This window comes from Hesperophylax consimilis, chromosome 25 (assembly GCF_061612785.1).
Source record: "Hesperophylax consimilis isolate HC1 chromosome 25, BYU_Hcon_1.0, whole genome shotgun sequence".
Taxonomy (NCBI): domain Eukaryota; kingdom Metazoa; phylum Arthropoda; class Insecta; order Trichoptera; family Limnephilidae; genus Hesperophylax; species Hesperophylax consimilis.
In genome coordinates, this window is record NC_142860.1 from 25,897,754 (window position 1) to 25,920,072 (window position 22,319).

The following is a 22,319-nucleotide window of genomic DNA, read 5'->3' on the forward strand; positions in this document are numbered from 1 at the left end:
TCTACATCACATTTGGAGTCGATTTTGTAGTATATTTTTTTTTTATTTGAGCTTTTGTTATCGAGTAAATCGAGTTTGAAGTTGATTTTTTTTTATTTTTTTTTAATCAAATTCTTATAAATTATTACTGAAGATCAAAGTACCCAACTAATTAAAACTATTTGAAAGTAAAACAAATGAAGAAACTCGGATTTGAAGCATTATTTTGAAATCACCCTTCATTTAACCCGGTGTAATCATAAAATATTTCTGCTCTGCAGGGTTAAAACATCTGTTATTCAACCCTAAACACCAGAAAAAACTTTAACCCTAAAATAGCCGAAAAATATTTTTTTTTGGTTTTTTTTTGGTTTTTTTTGAAAATGCTCAAATCAAAAAACTTTATGTTTTTTTGGGTTCCCCATGTGGTGTAGATTCTCCAGTTTCCCGCTTGTACTACGAGTTTCCGGACACCGTGTATTTCTTCAATATATAAAGTGTTATTTCTTTATGATACTCAGAAAAAAGTACATTTTTCACGGGTTTGAAATAATGGTAAGCGATTCTTACATATTTTTGACGTTTTCATAAAATGTATATTTAGAAACGCAAATATTTACTTATAACAACACAATGCGATAGTGGATTTCATAATCTTTCCAAAACATATTTTAGAATGAGGCTACGTTTCCCAAAACGTGAGTTATGAAGCTTTTAGCAAAACTCGTAAATAACACAAAAATTATCACGTTTTGACAGTTCTCAAAGGGACACATAGTAAATAATAGTCTTTGTCTGAGAGGTTAATCTCTAATTTCAAATGTGTACTATACTTAGTTTGTAACTTTATTGCTGCATATGTATTATAGAGTACATATATTGAAGGTTCATTTTGAAAATAGAGATTTCCTAAATAGGTATCAAATTTAATTTAATCTGGGTTTTAAAATTTTTGTATTTAATAAAATTGTTTAACATTGAAAACAATCCTTTAACTACGAAATATGGTTTTAAAAAAAATGTTCATACTTTAAAAACAATCAATTGAGTAAAATATGCACAAAAAACTGCATGATTTAAACAATGAAAGCAGTAAAATGTGCGTACATTTCAAGAATGATTAAAAATCGTTGAAGTGGAAAAAAAATCCTGCTGAAAAATGTGATGATGTAGCCAAGCTTTTAAGAATCACGGCATTTTTAGGTAAACACATTCATTTATATGTGAAATACGTATTTAAAAAATATATACTGTACATTTAAGTATGATTTATTTGAAATATGTTCTTACTAAGTAAATTTAAATAAATAAAAAATGATAGTAGCTTTTTTTCTGTATTCCCGCATTCATAGTTTAATTCAATAAGATCCTTCAAAAACGATTGTTAGAGGTTTCACTGGAGTCGTATGTTAAACTATATATCTAATTCAATACTGTAGAACCCCGTTAATTCGAACCCCTATAAATCGAACAAAAATTGTCAAACAAAAATCCCTAAAAAAGTATTTCGATTATTTGCGAAAAGAAATCATATAATTTCATAAATTTGAATCTGACAGACAACAGTGGTGGTAACGCGCTGTAAAATGACGATTTACGATCGATCTAACCTACACAAATTTAGGAGGCGGCCAAAGACCTCGATGCATAACTTAAAAAAAAAATCTAAAAATTTAGAATTACGTGGGAATGTCCCGTGGATTTCGAATTCGAACTACTGTATTTCCTCTCCACGGGAGGTATTTCTCCTATAATGTGAAACTTACCAGCCGTCTTGATGGCAAGTTGAGTTTCACTGAGATTTCTGGTGATACCGGGAAGCCCCGACAGTTCTAGGTAGAGAGAGCCTCGCCCCCGAACACCGCTGGAAGACTGGCGTACCTGGAAACAAAACATTTACTGTTGATTATTCAAGGTCCGTAAAAGTTGATGCTCCAAAGACGATAAATGAAGAATATAAAAAAATAATAATTTAAGTTTTTAAAAAAAAAATACAATAACTCCACACAGGAGGTCTTGAGGAAAATAATTAGCCGCACTCATACCCAATATTTGGGGATAGCATCGCCCCACTGGCACAGGACAGTTCAGACTCTTCTGAGGGAATCACACACATATTATCAAACGACAAACCTTGGACTTTCTCCGATCCAATTTCCCCCCCTGATGGAAGGGTACCCGGGGAAGATTGCCAACATCCATGGCTATCAGGAAGCACTCACAGATGGAGCGAAGAGATTCTGGAAATGTCATCAAAATTCTTTATAACATTATTTTCAATCATTTCAACACTAAATTCAATTCCAAAAATTACAATTTATTATAAATGTATTACCTATACATATTTAGGCCTGGGCCTAATATATTCGTAATGGTGAAAATATTACGATACCGTCAGATATCAGATATAGCGATAAGGGATCCACAGATATGAGCGTCACTGAATACTGAGTAATACTGACCGATCCGAGTGCGAAAGTGAGACGATGCTCAACTGCCAAATGGCATGGGCCACGTGCCTTACAGGAGCAAAAGAGACAAACATATTTTGTTGTATGACAAAGATTTCTGAGTGCTGAGTGGACGGGTCCTACGTCCTAAGGGGGCGAAAGAGACAAATATGTTTTGTTGTTTATCGAGTTGTGTTCTGATATTGATATCATTCAGGTTTAATATTCATCATAACATCTGATTATGAAATATTTAGTGTCGCCGGTATCAATATGATATTTGGTATGTCGATATTGTTTCAAGTACCAACACCTGTTCTGCACGCTACGCTCCGACTCTGTTAGGTACATTATATTATATTGACATTATTTTTTAATGAAACACTACCAAGCATGTATATGACAAATTTCATGCATTTCCCGGTGCAATTGATGTGGTACACAGGCTATGAAAAAAGACGAATAAAAGAGAAAACATCATAAGTACCGTGAATCTCCTCGTTTGTATTAATATACACGGCCATGTTGTTGAAGAAGCGCAGGTTGGTGGAGCGGAAAGTGTGGAAGAAACCGTCCGCCCCTTCGCTGCGGTAGTGTATACGCACACACAGCGCACCATCGGCCGCACGCTTGCTCGAACCCAGAGACAGGTTGGACTTCAGGCTGGTCAGAGACATCTGTTGGACAGAAAGGGAATTAAATAATCAGTTTACGACATTTGTTGAACATTTGGGACATCTCTAGACATACAACCGGTCGGTGGTCGAGTTGGCATCATGTCTGGGGCCCACTTAGGCGACATGAGTTCAATACCTCAAGTCCTCAATCACAACATAAGCAACATTTTCCTATTACTGTGATGGTATATAGATTTAAAAATTATCGTTAGGTTATTCGTAAGCAGCGAATGTTTCTTTCTTTAAAAAATTTCAATTTTTTACTAATACATAAGGTAGACTAGACTATGATTGCCTGCTACTAGAACTACCCACTCTCACTTTGATTGCCCTCTTCTTCTGTATTACAGATCTGACACCCATACATGTGTTTTTATCTCTTTTTTGATATTTTTTTTAAAACCACGGATATATGTAATTTGTTTGTCATTGGAAAGAGAAATAATATTTTTACTTTCTGTGTGTCTCAAATATTTATGCCTGATTCCATGGATATAATCCTAAAAATTATCAAAGTGCATGATTACAAATTAGTGAGATTTTTTCGTTGACAGATGAAAGTTTAAAAATATATTTTTATTTATTATATTATAAATGTCATAAAAAGTGAAAAGACAGTTTTCTTACTAATTCCTTACACAAAAGGAATATATTTTTTAAATATCGAATTATTTCAAAATTATGGACGTTCCGAGTCAAAATGTTTAGATAAGTTTTTTTGTAAACATTTTCATGTTTGATATTAAAATTTAATTCTTTAGAAATATCAATGTTTATTTCAAATACAAACATCTGCAAGATAATTTTATCTAGTTTCTGAAATGGTATTTGTTTTTACATCAACCTAAAAAATAAGAATTATGTAGCACATTTAAAATACCTCGGAAGCATTCCGAACTCCATGAGAAAATTTCATCATTGTTGAGAATTGTAGGTAAAAATATTTAAAAGCCTGAAGAGTTAAAAAGAGTCATACAATAACAATAATTCTTCCGAGAGGAATCATCCTGATAATTAAATTATTTTGTCTCTTAAAGCAATTTGTCTAATCCTGTCAAATAGCTGGGAACCAAATTAATAATATGTACCTGTGAAGAGCTTTCCATCACCCCAAACTCAATTAGAGTCACATCCTTGAGATCCAACTTCTGGAAGCCGGTAACCCGATCAGACTGGTCATCGTAGTCCGCCACCAGGTAGCTGTCTCTCGTCAGGATCACAATGCTGTCCATCTCCGTCTCATTAGGATCTCCCGTCCTGTAACCAGATAACATCATTATTATTTTATAATGCAAAGTGAAATAGCACACCTTGCTGGTCAGCCCAAAAATGTCTCTTCATTCTTAATTAATTTGAATACTGCCCCAAATAGAGGGCATCGACATCGGCGAGTAGTGACATCTAACATTTCAATTAGAATCTCCCGTTCTGCACGTACCTCCGCTGCCTGGGTCAATTCTACAACTGACCAGGTATCACCATATGCGCCACACAATAAACGAGAATGTTAATTGAATCCGGCCATTTCTTTGGATTTGTGCCTTAAGTGCTGGATAGGCACAAACGGAAAACGAAAATCACAAAAAGGGATACACCTCCCCGCTCGCAACTTGGTTTGTTCCCTTTTTCCCTCATGGACAAGTCCATTGTTTTGTATATCCAAGGGTGAAAAGGTAAAAAGGTATAGATAATTTCGATGATTATTATGATCACATTTCAACGAACATAGCACAATGAACCTGTAGCAGGGCTGCCTGGCTCTAACTCACCCCGGGTCCGCATCAATCAGCCCCCAAGCCTGCAGCACACTGTTGGTATCGCTGACCAGCAGCTTCTTGCAGTCCTCCATGAGATGCTTGACGTGGTCGGGGGCTGCGCCGTGTCCCTCTTCAGGCTCCCCCTGTTCTGCCTCTTGCCCGGGGTAGAACTCCCCCGCCCCCGCGTGCCCCAGCATCAGATCTACGGTGGCCTGACGGAAGGCATCCTTGAAGCGCGACAGATAGTAACTGGAATGATACAAAAAACATAAGTGACTTTTTAGACATAAAACAATCATCTCTGCAAGTAAAGAGTAATAAACAATTACTTTCAATTTTTGAAGGTTAAATTAATTTTTTCAGGCATTAATTTTTTCACTTTATCTATTTTAAAAAATTACACCTGACCAATAATTTGAAAAATTTTATTTATTCTTTTACATAAAATTTGGAAAATTTGCCAACCAAAATTACACAAAAGCAATGTTATTAGATTGCTTCTCAAATAATTGTAAATTAGTATTAAAAAAAAAAAAAACAGCATTAATTTCAGACATAAAGACAGAATATTAGTTAAATGCGAGCAAGAGATTTAGTTTCACAAAGGGAAATAATATTTCATTCAACACAATATAAACAAATTAGTATCACAGATTAATTTGTTTTCACTCATTTAAGTATTATAAGAGCCCCGGCAGACGAGAGACTTCAGTTGCAGATATAGTTGTGTTGCAACAGTTGTGGGCATAAAATTCCATTACGGTATATAGAATTACCAAGGATGTGCGCACACGAGAGACTTTTTACTTGTGGCTGCGAGCTACCGAAACTTTCTCTGCGGCTGAACGATTATAAGTCTTCGGAGACTGTTCCGAATTCATATTTTATACATGCTACCATATTTCCTCCAAGTACTTACTACCCATACATAGTCTCAGATTTAAAGACAGCGACAAAATAGTTGCCGCAACTAAAGTCTCTCGTTTGAGGGCACCGTAAGTGGTAGCTAATAAAAGTAGACTATGGGGATATTTCTCCAAGTTTCCAAAATGTTCCAATTAACAGGAGTCGTTGTCTCCTACTAAATTATTTTTGACAGCAGGACAAATATTTTAATTCAGATGATTTTTAATATATTGCAATGATATAAACTCGAAGAAATACCCACTTACATTTGATAATTTAAATATATATTCACATTTAACAATGGTGATTGAAGGTTTTGAAACGTGGTAAAGAAAAAATATTTACAAATAGTGACAGAGAAACATTAATAGTAAAATTTAGTAGAATAACAAATATGAAGATGATAAAAAATCATTAGAATAAATTTTTTCACTATCGAAAGTAACAAATAATATGTGCTTTTGGATATTTAAAAAAGGGCTAATTAATAATATGGATATACTGGAAATTCTAATATGCACAAATTATTTCAAAAACACTAATTATTATCAGTTGCTCCTCAGGCTAATTTGTTTGGTTTTTTTAAAAAACACCTATTTGTCCGTAGAGTCAATTTTTTCGCTTTTCGGAATATCACATACGGTCTGATATAAATCGTTACTTCTCACTTTCTGTCATAGTTAGAAATATGATCTAAACAGTGTTAGAAAGAAAAAATGCCAAGCTATACATTAAAATATAGAAATTAACCACAGAATAATTAAAATGTACATACACCTCCATCAAACCAAAGGTTCCGATGGCAATTAGAGAAAAATTTATGAAACTTTGGGAATTTTGTTTTATTATTTTTATATGAAGCAACAAAAAAAGTGAGGTGAAAGTAAAGTTTGTATGGTAAAATATGTTTTATTTTTTTGGAATAACTTAATGAGTAAAACCACAATTTGTAATATTTAATTATTGAAGACTGTACCGGACAGCAGATGAATGTATCTAAATAATAATTGAAATAATTAAGGAAATTAATATTTATCTGTTATCACACATTTTACGATGCCAAATCCTTTGAGGCTTATCTCGCACGATGAGTCATCTTGATAAGATTTTAAATCACCGTACACGTGTCATACCGCCAGTTCAAGGATGAATTACTCGCACGACAAAACTGTGGGACCTTAGTAATTAATTCTCGGCGCTATGATGCATAATATAATATTTCTATTAGATATAAGAATAATTGCTCCACATTAAGACGTGTAGAAACTGTTGAATTTTAACCCAATAAATACGCAAACAACTGGCCCAATCAGTCTGACGACTTTCGTGAAGTTGTGTTTCATTGCAAATCCTTCCCCAAGGTACTCCCGAGAGGAAATCGGTATTTTACAGTCGATGTCACTATTCCTAAACGAACATTTGAAACAGAAAAATCAGGAAAAGATACGGTCACATCTAGGACTCGAACCCAGGACCCTTTCCTTGCCGGGGCACGTTAAATATGACCGAAGGAGATAGGGCTCCATTAATAAAACATGTGTGGTTTTTTTTCATTATCAGTCATTTTAATTCAATATTTAGACTAAATAACTAAAGGAAAACTATTTTTAAAACTTTTTTATGTTCAATTTAAAAATTTTAATAATTCAAAAACAATGTTTATTTTTAATAATAAAATTCGAAAGCATATTTCATAATTTTTCAAAAACAGTTTTTAGTTTTCAGATATGTTCAAAATTTTCCCATTTATTTGGATTTTATTAAGAAGCGGAAATACTGTAAGTAATATTTTGTTATTATTACTTCAAAAAGCAAGCAATGAACTTGTGTTTTTATGAAGAAGGTGTTGAAAGGTTAATTATTATGAACTAAGTATAACTCTATTTAATTCTCTATAAGCCCAAAGGAAACAGAATAAAACCCATGCATAGTTAATGACACAACATAAACACGTTAATTTCAACAATTATTTAAAGTGAATTTTCAAATAGCTACCTAAAAATATTCTGATTATAAATATTTATACACATTCTGGAAATTTCTTGAACCATTTTCCTAGAGACAGATAAAGATTTATTACTCATGGTGTCCAGCTATAAAAGTGCATTCATTTCGGCAGGTGATTCTACAAAATAGTACAAGTAAACAATATAAATAACGTTTTAATAAATTCCAACATTTTAAGATGTTGATTGTATGTACGGAAAAATATTTTTGTACAGGAAAAAAAAAAAAAATTTTGAAAAAGTTATTTAATTTTTTTACTTTTACCATCTTATAGAATCACCTCCCGTCCACCTTAGTTCACTTTATCCCCGGACACCCTGTATGTTTCTAAATTAATTAATGTACAACAAAGACTCTATACAAGAAAGTAATCATAATGCGAGACAATTATAATTATTATTAAATTCAATCTTTTCATTCAAAAAAATTTCTGAAAAATTAGGTACATACAAAAAATTTTGTAGGTAAAAAAAATGACAAATTTACAGTTTTTTTTTAAATTTCTTATTATATTTGTTATGTTATTTTGTACTTAAAATTTACTACAAAAACCTTTAAAAAAATTAAAATCAATAATAACAATATTATTTATAACGTCTCCGCGAACCTATCATTGCGCATTGCCATGTAAGGTGGAAAATACAAAAAGATGCCGAATTTAAACCCAACCAGGCAGTAATTTTAGTGGCCATGTTAAACAGCGGAACGGTTGAAAATATGAAAGGACGATGGCGTCAGACGATAGTAATACGTTTTTTTGCATATTATCACATATTTCGCAATTGCGTCTTAGTTTTATGGAGGGGTTTCAATAAGAAATTGAAAGTTTTATTTTAAAATACGCAGAATTTATAGCTATTTTACGTGAAATTTAATTACAAGCACAAATTTGGAAAAACACTTCTCCCGGAAAACGGCAAAAAATTATAAAATGCGTAGATAGATTCGCATTGACGCAAAACAAGTCTAAACTATTATAGCGTGTCCTGACCTTGACACACCATACGCGATATTGATCGCCAACATCTCATCTCTGGCTGTCTGTATATAATACCCGGGCACATCCTTCTCGAGGGGCGGTATGTCTATTATGGCAGGGGCGATATTGTCGCAGGCGATATTCCTGACCGTCTTCAGATCGGTCAGGACGCTCATCTCGCGATCCAGCTCTTGATCGTCCATCCGCTGGCCGAGTAGAAGGTCGATGACCAACTGTCGAAATGCGTCGGCGAAATGTTGGATGTAATATCTGGTAATAAGGGAGAAAAGGCTGTCTCTATACTAGATTAAACTAGACTACATAAATACAGTAATCCCTAATTATTCCCATATTTTAACGAAGTTTCAGCTCTCTGCGGTCAAGACAACACAAGACACCTAAACAAGACTTCTAAACAACATTCCCTCTAATTTGATCATTGTGTGTGCGGCCCACCAATGTATCTGCGCAAGATATTAGAGGAAGAAAGAGACGAGTGTGAAAATATTCATATTCAATACATTCATACAAAGACAAAATGAAGTAATCAAGTAAAGGTAGAAACACACTGGGTGGACGTACACCACATGAGCAACGCATTAAGATATCTGGACTAATTACAATCCACACAACACACTTGTCATGCGCAACGCAAACCTATGCGTCCATTGCTGTGCCGATCTGAGCTGTCCAGAGTGGCGGGGGATGTGTAAAGAAGAAGGGGGTAGCGTCACACCACCAATGAGTTGATATCACATCTGTGAGTGGTATTAACTACGCATCTGCTGCTATGTTTGGTATATCTATGGTTGGCTGTTTTGGCAGTCAGCTTAATAAAATAAGTAATCATTCTCAAATTCGCTCTCTGAATCGCAAGACATGACAAAGCTACGAATCGCATCTGCTGACAAGAGAAACACATAAACATAATCTAAAAAATAACTTCAAATTAACTGACGCGTGCTCAAGAACTAGAAACCACTTTTCACATGGTCACACGCGTTGCGTGTGTAGAACCAGAGTGCACGAACTGGGAACTGTTGTGAAACCGTTTTGAATCATAACAAGATAGTGCTGCCTCACGCATCGGTGACTTGCGGCCACTATTGGAATTAAAACAGCATGTGAGATACGGTTTATATAGTTTAACGGCCTCCTTTGTGTACCAGCGTTCCTAGAGACAACACATGCGACACACTTGCATCTGGCGTTGCGCGGAAGCTAAATTAATTTTAAAAAAGTGTCGATACGAAAGTCTAGTTATGCGCTCTAAAGTCACTAGCTTTTAAAAAGAATTGAAGGATGATTTCCTGGCTGGATTCTACAGCGAATCTGACTAAAGAACTAAATATGCTGAGTCAGATCCTGATATGCCGCAGCACATAGCCAAAATGGCTGCGATTGCACGCACTTCCAACTGCCGAAATTCACGTAATCTGAAACCATTTAATTCCCCTTCATGTGCTTTGATAACGTTTCAGTGCCGAGTTCTGTTTATAATTCACCAGAAGAGAGAGAGAGGTTAGGCGAGGTTTAGTACAGAATCCATGTACCCATATTGTAAACCATGAACCCGTATGTATAAGCTTGAAATGCTCTGTGTAAATTTATTTATTTATTTATTTATTTATTTATTATTTTATTTACGCCCTAATGGGCTTTTACATGAAAATATACATTTACATTGATTACAATAATTGAACATAAGAAGATAAATGGAGTTAATTGTAAGAAAGCAACACATATAATAAAATTTTGTGCAAATTAGCAAAACACTAATAAGATGGATTCAATATAAAATATACCCAAGCATGAAATAGTAAGTAAAAGAAAGTTCAACATAAAAAGTAAGTAAGTGGGTGTGTTTAAACCCAGTATTAATTGTGAGTTTAACAAATCGATAAACCAATATAAATTAGAGTGTAACTTACTCGTGAGGTAAAGAACATTATAACAGAGATTTAAAAAAAAAAAAAAAAAAAATAACAAAATAAGAGTTGCACCTGTAAAAAGCAAAAACTAATAGAATTTAGCAATATCGACATGAATAAGAAATAATAAGATCTGAGATGGAACATAGTGTTATGTATAAAAAGTAGTTAGTAGGTATATGCATACAATTATAAGTGTATAGTAGAGCAAATAAAAAACAAACAAATATGGATATAATTTACTTGAAAGGTTTCGAATGGGAGAAGATGTAATAAAATTATTAAAGCTATAAAAGTTAATTATTAGCCGATAGAATCGAAATAAGTTGCCTTTTAAAGCTCACAAAATTGTCAAAACCAAACATATCTATAAGTTCACAGTATTTATTCGCAAGGTTGTGAATTCTAGGAATTGGTGAAAAAATAGAATAATTAGTGTTGAGGTTCTTGTTAAATTTAAAAGTATCTTTACTGCGAGTTTGCCTAGCAGGAACATTAATGCAAATAAGTTCCAACAAATTAGGGCTGTCAATTAAAGATTTAATAATTTTGAATAAAAATAGCAAATCAATTAACACTCTTCTATCAGATAATTTAAGAAGTTTAGTTTCAGCAAGCAAGTTATTGTAATTTATAAATTCGATTGGAATTTTCATTTTAAAATTAATGTACCGAAGGAATTTATTTTGTACCTTTTCTAATGATTGAGAATGGACCTTGTAGTACGGTGACCATACGGTGGAATTGTATTCTAATTTGCTTCGTACTAACGAGCAATACAGATGTTTTAATGTTGACATACTTTTAAAATTTGCTCCCATTCTCAAAATAAAACCTAGTATTCTCATCGCATCGCTTGTTATTTCATCGATGTGTTCGTTAAACTGTAGACTCTCGTGGAATATAACACCAAGATCACGAATCTGTGATACACGAAGAAGATTAGCACCATTCATAAAATAGGAAAAATTAAGTGGATTTTTGCCTTTGTAAAAACTGATAATCTGGCATTTACCTAAATTTAGTTGCAAATCATTGACAGAACACCACGCACATAGTTTATTAAGGTTCAACTGCAAAATTGCGCGATCGTCATCGTCTTTGATTATTCTGTATATCTTCAGATCGTCGGCAAATAACAGGACTTTAACATTAGTAAAAATATTAACAATATCATTGATAAACAAACAAAATAATATTGGGCCCAAGTGAGATCCCTGTGGTACTCCGCTCGAGGCAGCAAATGTATAAGAAGTAAACGAATCTATCTTGACTGCTAAGTACCTTCCTAATAGATAACTCTTAAACCATTCCAACATGCTCCCTCTTATTCCCAACAATTTTAGTTTACGTAATAATATTTTGTGGTTTACTTTATCAAATGCCTTACTGAAGTCAGTATATATGGAATCAGTTTGATGTGATGCATTAAGGGCATTAACAATATCATTCGTGTACAATATCAAATTGGTAAGAGTAGATCTACCTTTAATGAATCCATGTTGAAGGGGAGAGATGGTTCGATTGATTCGGGATATCAACTTATCTAGTACTAGGCTTTCAAAAAGTTTGGGTAAAGTAGACATTATACATATTGGCCTATAATTTGTTACTTCGCTCTTATTACCTTTTTTGAAAGTGGGCGTTAAAAGACTAAACTTCCAAAGGTCCGGGAATACACCTGATGAGAGTGACTTTGTAAATAACTTATGAATAGGATATGACAATGTATGCATACAATTTACTAAAAACCTGGGCGGAACATTATCAGGTCCTGCGGATTTTCGGGAATCAAGACTCTTCAGCTTAGATATAATATCGTCTATGGTTACATTACAGTCAGATATATCAAGAGTTTCAACCAAATCAAAGCACGAAATATTGCTGTCTTCACTTGCATTAATGTAAACGCCGCTAAAAAAATCAGCAAAAAGATTAACAGTTTCCTGAAGATTTTGGGATAATTTAGAATCGAATGACACACTACTAGGTATGTAAGTACCATTTTCTTTTTGGGATTTAACATATTTCCAAAAGAAATTTGAGTCGTCCATGATAGAGCCTTCGACATCACTAATATAATTTTTGTAACATTTTGCGGAGAGCTTATTGCACTCTGCCCTCAATTTTTGAAACGCAGTATAATCGATGGCCAGGCGACTTTGTTTGAATCTCTTATGAGATAATTTTTTGAGGTAAATTAAGTCTATCAGGTCTTTTGAGAACCATTTTGGGTATAGAGTTTCTCTGTAAGTCGTTAAAGGAACAAATTGTTCAATTGCAGAATTAACGATGAAGTAAAATTTTTTAAGGTGTACATTAATATCATCGTCGCTATCAAAGAATGACCAGTCAGTCTGTTTAAGGAAATTTGAAATTTTAACATAGTCAGCTTTTTTGAAATTTCGAGTTTCTACTACCTTTTTTACGATAGGAATTGGTTTAAGATTAGACATGCATATTTCTAGTGGTGGATGGTAAACATCGACAGGTAATAGAATTTCGGTACTTCTCACAACACAGATGTCAGACACATTTGACAAATCTCCTTAGTCTTGATGTACGAAGCCCTACCATAATATACACTTGTTAAATATCACTCTGTTGTCATTAATGATCCCCCTCCTGACCTGAATGAAGTAATCAGAACAAGATAGCTGTTCCCCGGCCTCGGACAAGTCAATATCGTGCCTTGAGCTAGCCGTGAATTGACTTAGATTTAGGCTGACATTCATACCTGCTTCCCGTCTTCCCTGCCATCGTGTAGCAGGAGCACTCTGTTTTATAACCAATGTAGCACCCGCGACCTACGAAGGCCTATCTAATATAGCAGAACATAGTAATGCATGTACTGCATACGTCGACCCGGTGTGTTTCTACCTTTAATGTATCACGAAATAATAAATTACATTTTCAAAATATGTTGCTTATAAAAAACTATTTTCCTACTTACTTATTAGTACTTTAATAATACATAAATGGTACACACATTGGTTCAAGTTTACAACGATTATTTGTACAGATACTGTTATATTATAATACATCATTTATTTATTCCTGTTTATGTCAATCCCTTGCCGACCCATAAGACTAACAAACTAAGAACTGCTAAATGTTTCTTGAAATAAGCATTGTTTCTTAGGTAACAGTGAAAAAGTCTCAAGTGAAAAAGAAAAAAGAGATGGTATCTCTACTTCTCCTATACAAGCAACAAAATTAAAAGACGAAGACATTCAAACAAAGGATAATTTATAAAGCGGTTGTTCAAAATACGTAACATAATATTGTGCGAACCCTGGGAATCTATCATAAAATCAAGATGTGTGCGCGGAAGATGTAAACATATGTGCGGACAATTTTTAACAGATGTGCACACCTTAGAGGGAATGTTACTTTTAAACCAGAAACGAACTCATAAATTTAAATAAAGTATTTTGCAGTACAGTTTAATTGCGGCGCGTTCCAGATAGGTAGATACTCTCAACATTGCTTGAAATTGCTTCAGCCATGTTTAGTGATCTCATCTGAATAGCCAGGTACGAATTCAGCCTCAATTCAACCTTCAGCCTCGCAACGCATGTCAAGTTGGGTATGCTATAGTCCCAACTGCCCAGAGATAGTGAGATGGAGAAGACGAACGTTGGGGAGTACTTAGTTATTCAGATCTAGTAACTGAGCACGGCTAAAACTATTTTCAGTTTGTCTAACTTTTTTTGATCTGAGCTTTCGTTTTCGAGTAAATCTAGTCAGAAGTTGGAATTTTTAAGAATTTTTTTTTTCTTAATCTTTCGCTCTTTTTATTTTTTATATGTGAAACTGCACAACAGTCCCAAATGCTCCCAAAGGTCTGGAGCCATTGAGACTATGGCATCCACAATTGGGGTATGTTGTGAGGCTGACGGTAGCGGAGAGGGGGAGGATATGTGTAAGAAGGTGGGGAAGTACCTGGCTATTCAGATATGGTCACCAAACATGGCCAAAGCCATTTCAAGCAATGTTTCTATTCTGAACACCAGGGCGATACTGAGAGTATCTACCACTCTGAAAATATAATATATATATAATTTGAAATGAGTAATTAGTGAAATTACACAAATTACTCAAATAAAATTGTATTGCACACGCCGGGATTTAAGCCCCCCGCCCTCCGGCTTGCTAATACAGAGCCTTACCCCTCGACCATGGAGGCCATCGAGTCTTGAATACGTTAAAGCGCACCGAAGAAAAAGGAAAAAGTTAAAAATTAAAACCTAAAAATAAAAACTGTTTCAGCAGTTTCCCACTTGTACTACGAGTTTCCAGACACCATGTATATGTGCATAGCATTTCATTCCAGAAATATAACTCGCGTAAATAATGAGGAATTACTGTAATTATCAAATCTATCACATCAAAAACATAATAATTACGATTAATACATCGAAAAGAACAGAAATTTTAACAAACAAAATTTTCAATAAAAATGCAACGGTATTCATTCGCATAACTGAAATATAGAAGGTTGGGTGTTAAAAAATAATATGACATTCGTCACAACATTGATTATCATTTACGGTGAGAAAAATTAAAACTTACCGATTAGCAGAATTCATTCCGTCCTTCATGATGCCGGTAAATTTCCGTTCACCTGTTCTCGTGTAATCACCCTGAAACGCAATTGTGTTCGTTAATAATTACACTTTTCAGAGATTTTATCATTCTGTGAACAATAGACCTCGCATCCAAAAAAGCATGTTTGTAATTTCTTCTTACGTAATAAATTTCCTCAAAAAATTAAAAGATTTGTAAGTAGGTACCTAAATGGGTACCTACTCAATTATAAACCATATATATGTAATATCTTGTAACATTTTTTAAATTTCAAATAAGGAATTATGCAATTTGAATTATACAATGAACATTAATTTTTCAAATTATCTTAAGGCAGGTACCATAATATTGAAAAATTCGAATAAGAAAGTCCTAATAAACACAACGATTTCACATTTGAAAAAAGAATCTCTACTGAACCATTAAAACGGCCACCATCGGAAACGGAACGTACAAACAAATTTACAGACAGAGGAATGTAAAATGGTTGAGTTAAAACACAGACATCGCTACGCTCAGTCAATTAGCTTGTAAGCCAGGTAAGTGAAGGTAAATCTGACCCTGTCCAATAGATTACAGTCAATTCTGTTTTTACACGGAAATAACACCATCTACAAAACGTAATGCAAATATTTGTTCTTATTATAGAATTCTCACTTTAGCTTTGTTTGGTGACCAGATCTGAATAGCCAGGTAGTTCCCCACCTTCATCTTCCCCATCTCCTTCTCTTTCCTACTACCTTCAGCCTCACAACATATCCCATTATTTTTTAATAGGTAAAAATTACGATTTAAAATGTGGCATTTCTTTGTGCCACAAACAGCACAGTTTTTTTTAATGAATATGGCGTTATTGACGTCACACTGACCAACTTCGGTGACAGCTGTCTTACCAGTCAGTAGCGTTAAAAACACCATAATGACATTGTTCTAACTGTTTTGAAATGTGCAATTATAGATTGATTTAAAAATCAAAATGCAATTTAATTATGAACGAAAATATGAAAATTACACATTTTTAATTCGATGATCAGAATCGAAAAATAAACTTTCACTCTTCCACACATTTTAAAATTATTATTATTATGTAATGAGCAGGCAGCATTCTACTGATGCGCTCATATCTGATTTCACAACAAGTTTGACAGTAATTGAGTTGTTTTAAGTTTGAACTAAGTCCTTTCTTCTCTCCAAATGTGAATCCAATAGAGCTTTGAATTGATTTATATTTGTTGCATCGATGACATGTTGTGGGAGTTTGTTCCAAGCATCCACTACTCTATTTGCAAGGAAGTGTTTTCTAGGATTAGATGCAAAAGGTGTCCACGGAGATTTATATTTTTATTAGTAGTGAAGATTTCTTGGATTCTAGGGCAACTGTAATGTCCAGATAAAATTTTGAAAGTATTTGTTTTAAATGTTAATATTTTAAATATTTTATTTTAAATGTGTCGATAGTATTTGAAATACCCTATTAGGGATGCCATAGTCTCACTGGCTCCAGATGGTTGGGAGCAGTTGTGCAGGGACTCTTGTGCAGTATTTCTGTTAAAGACTGTAGTGAGGCAAGAGACTAACTAACCTTGAGGGCGTTGGTTCCAGCGTACTGTCGGCTGATAACGTCTCCGTTGTCGGCCCAAAGGTCGTGCAGGGCTGTCCTGAGGCCAGCCGGGAGGGGCCAGTCGGGGCCCGACAGCCCCAAACGGGTCACCTGCATCTCCAGCACCGCCTTGGCTATTGCGGTCTGGGAGGAACAAAAAATAAAGAATAATGAAAAAATCATTTGGGAAGTTATATACACCAGTTTGAATGTGAAATCCGTCCGGTCATAAATTTGGGGATCTGGTAAGAAGACAATGAAAGCTGATAATTGTGTTGTGTCACAACGTTTATTTTGAGTCAGTAGGTTGGGAGATGACTCTGGACCGATGAGGATGACACCAGGTGTAGACGGCGATGGGGTGGTCGAGGCGGTGGTCAGTGAGTCGACACCGGGAGACCGGACTCGTGGGTGTGTTCAGCACTGGTGAAGACGTGGAGTCTTCCGGGTACTCCAGTGAGAATGAGGTAGCCGAAGGTGCGATGCACCTGGTCGGCGAATGTACGGGAGATACGGCAGAGGCGCAGACCGGCGAAGTTGTCGCAGGGTCTAGGCGCGTGAGGTCAGCGCTGGCCAGAAATGATAGCCGGGGCCAGGGCGATGATGTGATACCGAGGAGTCCATAATGATTTGTAGTCCGTGCACAACCGGGTGTAGGTGATGGTCCTGTAGAGGCGCGGTGAAGAAACAGCTATACCATAGCGGCCGACTCCTCAGTATGCAGCAAGCAGTCACAGAGCTCGCTTGTTGGTCACTCGTAAAACTGCTAATTAATGACTGCCTAAGTACATCTCGACGCGCGTCATTATATAGCCGCCCGAGTGCATCGAGAACATTTCAGACCTGTAGGTAGGAACGCCGAATACTCGCATTGCATCTAGAGTGTTCCAGAATATTCTCATAGCATCGCTACATAAATAACAACAAAAAAAAGTCATATTGCAGATGTGTGTTTAAAAATAAATATTTTTAAAGATAGCTGCACTAAATATAATGGCCTATTCTTTTGAACTCCCGTCACATTTGAAACTGTAATCAAATTGGCAATTTGGGCCGTGTTTAATATTTTGATATTTGTTGCAACAAATCATAATCATCAAATCTCACTCCTCGGGCAGCTTGTAATTAATTGAATTTTGATGACCGTTACACTTACAACTGATCAAAAATATGCCTATGAGTGATTTTATTTATTTATTTATTTAACACCCAGAGGGCTTTTACATGGTTGGTAGTATAATTTTAATTTGACAGATACTTTGAAACATAAAAAATAAGAATAAAATTACATTTGATAAAAGCTATGCAACAAGTCATACAAACACAAGAAACAAAAACAGAAAATAACAGCTATTTGTAGGTTTGCATGATGTGTGTACTGGACACCTACGCCAGTAACATCGACTGTAAATGCCGGTTTTCCTCTGGGGGGTACCTTAGGTAAGGGTTTACAAAGAAACACAACTTGCGAATGTCGTCGGACAACTGACTGATTGTGGCAGTTGTTTGCATATTTATTGAGTTCGAATTGAACACGTGTTAATGTACATCAAATATTCTTATCTCTAAACAGGATGCATGAGAGCATTAAGGAACCAAGAAAAAATAACCAAATTTTAATTACTACGGTTAAATCCCATTTGAAACATGATACGTGTCCGGTGATAAGCTTCAAAAGGGATTCGGCATCGTTAATTGCATGATAACAGTAAATATTCATTTCCTTAATTATTTTAATGATTATGTCCATCCGCCTGCTGTCCGGTACACCCCCAACGTGAAAAAGTATTTTTCACCAAATAGTTTCCTCGGACAGCAAGGTATCTTCTTAAGGTGAGAAGAACTAAGGTTTTCATAGGTGTGTTGGTGTTTTCCAACTGTAGATATTCGTTGAAGTTTCTGTCGTTGAGAGGTACTGCTATGTTTTCTTCAATGTCAATTAAAAATCCGTATCTTTTGACGGCATGAAGTGATCGTTAAAGTAATCAGCTTTCATATTTCAGCAGAATGAATGAACGAATCGCCTGTTAAGTAAAGGGCGGCCTTCGGTTATGTGACCCACATGTCAAGTGTTTACATGTGAGGTATTTGTTTATAATAAACAATTCTTTCGTTTGAAGTTCAAGTTCGTGAATCAGTGTTATTGTTATTACTGTCTCTCATGTGACTCTTCTTATTGGGTTTATCTGAACCTTATCTGGTTCCTTATTATTTATTCCAATCTTTATTTCAATTACGCTCTGTGTAGTTTATTCCTCGCCTCAGAGGATGAAGTTAGCAGCTTGTACAGCAACAACCTTTTTCTTAAACGATTTCCACTCTCGTGCCATTTGGATTACTTCAGCGGTAGATTTGGAGGGGAAGTACAGGAAAACACAAGTATTTGCAGTAGCGTCGGAAAATTCACTTTTTCCATCTGGCGTGCCAATGAACTTCGATTTCGTCATATTATATGTGCACGGTTCTTCCAGGTGATTCTCCCCCGGCAGAAATAACCTTTTCTGGTATTCTGTTTTCATTTCCACCTGGAGAAATATTTCTTTCATGTTTGCAGCAACGGCAATTCTTTGTCCCGTATCTAGGAACCGAGTTGATTCTCTCCATTGGAGCGCCGTGATGGGCGCAACATAAACATTATCTTCATTGTTTTCTCGTGTAACAAAGCTGTCACCATTATCTCGTTCGATTAATATTTTTAGTGGATACACTTCTTGTGCCGCTAGTGTACCGATTTCACATGGATTAATTTGCTGATAAGTATCACTCGGCAGATTTATAAATTTCACAATTTTCAAAGATGTCACAATTGTCACAGATTTCACTATTTTCACAAATATTGAATCGTCCTCGTGAATGGTGTTTCCGGGACTCCATACGCCTCCGGATGATAATGCGGCATCATTAATTTCACTTTCCATCAGCGCCATATTATGTGCCTGGTTGTCGACCCCTTTCCTTGCGAGTCGTTTCTTTTCGCTAACATTATTTAGCGACAATGTTTCATAATATTCTTCATTTTTATGAAGCTGCCGCACAGGGTTTAACGGTAGCTGTGGCCTTTCTATCACAGCCGTGGAATCTTCTGGCGGATCCTGAGGCGGGAACGGTGTCTCCGGTATATCCTCAGGCAGTAGTGTGAGGGTGGACTTCCAGCCACCCTGACGAGTTGCACCGTGTGCATTTTCATTTTCTTCATTTTTATGAAGCAGCCGCACAGGGGTTAACGGTAGCTGTGGCTTTTCTATCACAGCCGTGGAATCCTCTGGCGGATCCTGAGGCGAGAACGGTGTCTCCGGTATATCCTCAGGCAGCAGTGTGAGGGAGGACTTCCATCCACCCTGACGAGTTGCACCGTATGCATTTTCATTTTCTTCATTTTTATGAAGCTGCCGCACAGGGGTTAACGGTAGCTGTGGCCTTTCTATCACAGCCGTGAAATCCTCTGGCGGATCCTGAGGCGGGAACGGTGTCTCCCATATATCCTCAGGCAGTAGTGTGAGGGTAGACTTCCAGCCACCCTGACAAGTTGCACCGTGTGCATTTTCATTATCTTCATTTTTATGAAGCTGCCGCACAGGGGTTAACGGTAGCTGTGGCTTTTCTATCACAGCCCTGGAATCCTCTGGCGGATCCTGAGGCGAGAAAAATGTCTCCGCTATCTCCTCAGACAGTAGTGTGAGGGTGGACTTCCAGTCACCCTGACAAGTTGCACCGTGTGCATTTTCATTTTCTTCATTTTTATGAAGCATCTGCTCAGAAGATGACGGTAACTGTGGAATGTCCATCACAGCCGTGGATCCATCTGGCGTAATCTGCTGAGATGAGAACGAAGTCTGCAGGTTATCCTCAGCCAATATTGTGAGGATGGACTTCCAGCCACCCTGGAAATCTGCAAACAGTGCATCCAAATACCGAGCAGTCTCCTCTTCTTGTAGACGCTGTGGGCGCCCATCTTCTTCTAGTTGACGTTGTAAGCGCCAACCCTCTTCTAATTGGCGTTGTAAGCGCCAATTCTCCTCCTGTAGTGCTCTTACTGTTTCCCAAGTAGAGCATGAGTTGCCGCTGTCTTCGGGTGCCGGCACTAATCCTCTCCTGGAAGCAGGTGCTTCGGCGCCTTTCCAGGAGCGCAGTGACGGTGTCATGTTTCCTGATTTCTGAGGAAAATCCGGCTCGAATGACCATAAATGTACTGGACACCTACGCCAGTGACATCGACTGTAAATGCCGGTTTCCTCTCGGGGGTACCTTAGGTAAGGATTTTCAAAGAAACGCAACTTGCGAATGTCGTCGGACAACTGACTGATTGTGGCAGTTGTTTGCATATTTATTGAGTTCGAATTGAACACGTGTTAATGTACATCAAATATTCTTATCTCTAAACAGGATGCATGAGAGCATTAAGGAACCAAGAAAAAATAACCAAATTTTAATTACTATGGTTAAATCCCATTTGAAACATGATACGTGTCCGGTGATAAGCTTCAAAAGGGATTCGGCATCGTTAATTGCATGATAACAGTAAATATTCATTTCCTTAATTATTTTAATGATTATGTCCATCCGCCTGCTGTCCGGTACAATGTGTTTAGGAGTATTGTTGAAATAAATGTTTTAAATGATCCACAAAACTTGCCAAGTTGGTATTGAATATCTTTGATGGGCGGACATAACAGTATAACTGCATTTTTGACCATTTAACGATTTATATGAGAAAATGTGTCTTGTGTATGCCGGCATCAATGGTTTTAACAGTATAGTTACACCAGTACTCAAAACATAATATGTTTTGAGTATTTGAGTAATATGTTTTGAGTACTGGTGTAACTATACTGTTAATACCATTGATGCCGGCATACACAAGACACATTTTCTCATATAAATCGTTAAATGGTCAAAAATGCAGTTATACTGTTATGTCCGCCCATCAAAGATATGTCAACATCACCCAAGTAATGATTTCCCATGGTGTGAAGTTGTTGTATCGGAGAGTGGGCAATGTAGTTACGCTTATGTGTGCTGCTGTAGAATATTAAGTATAATTTAATATTGTAATATTTTGAGTATGTTTTGCCTTTGAGTGTGCGTATGTCTACAAGTATGTTTTTTTTTTTACATTAACCCCACAATACTTTCCCTCAGCGCCTATGTCCTCTTTAGGGATGCTGCGTGGAGGGTCTTTTTTAAGATAAGGAAGGAGAGGAAGTTCTCGGAAGTGAAGGGGTGGTAGGAATCTAGGGATCAATACGTCCAGGAGTGACGGATGAATGAATTTTTGCCTTCCACTGCGGGGCAAGGCGATGGGTTGAGAGAACAGTTGGGAGAGGTCGAAGAGTCTCCTCAAACGTCTATCCTGATCTGGCACGCCACGCAGCTGGGGGGAGGCGCATCCTGAACACACCTCACCCGATGAACTCGGACACCTCTGCTAAATCACGGGCCGTAG

The 22,319-nt window shown here is 36.3% G+C and overlaps 1 protein-coding gene across 2 annotated transcripts in view; it reads right to left on the reverse strand.

Moving 5' to 3' along the window:
* sp3 (phosphatidylinositide phosphatase spermathreecae) overlaps positions 1–22,319 on the reverse strand; it is a 56,194-nt gene that overhangs the window by 8,790 nt on the left and 25,085 nt on the right. Inside the window, exons 8-15 of one of the 2 annotated variants that reach the window (XM_089646839.1) lie at positions 16,859–17,020; positions 15,262–15,332; positions 8,768–9,025; positions 4,876–5,112; positions 4,195–4,363; positions 2,917–3,106; positions 2,113–2,219; positions 1,746–1,860 (exon numbers count right to left, since the gene is read on the reverse strand). In XM_089646839.1, coding sequence (XP_089502965.1) covers positions 1,746–1,860; positions 2,113–2,219; positions 2,917–3,106; positions 4,195–4,363; positions 4,876–5,112; positions 8,768–9,025; positions 15,262–15,332; positions 16,859–17,020 — 1,309 coding nt within the window. The remainder of the gene's footprint in view (positions 1–1,745; positions 1,861–2,112; positions 2,220–2,916; positions 3,107–4,194; positions 4,364–4,875; positions 5,113–8,767; positions 9,026–15,261; positions 15,333–16,858; positions 17,021–22,319) is intronic. The other variant, XM_089646838.1, reaches the window with a different exon arrangement.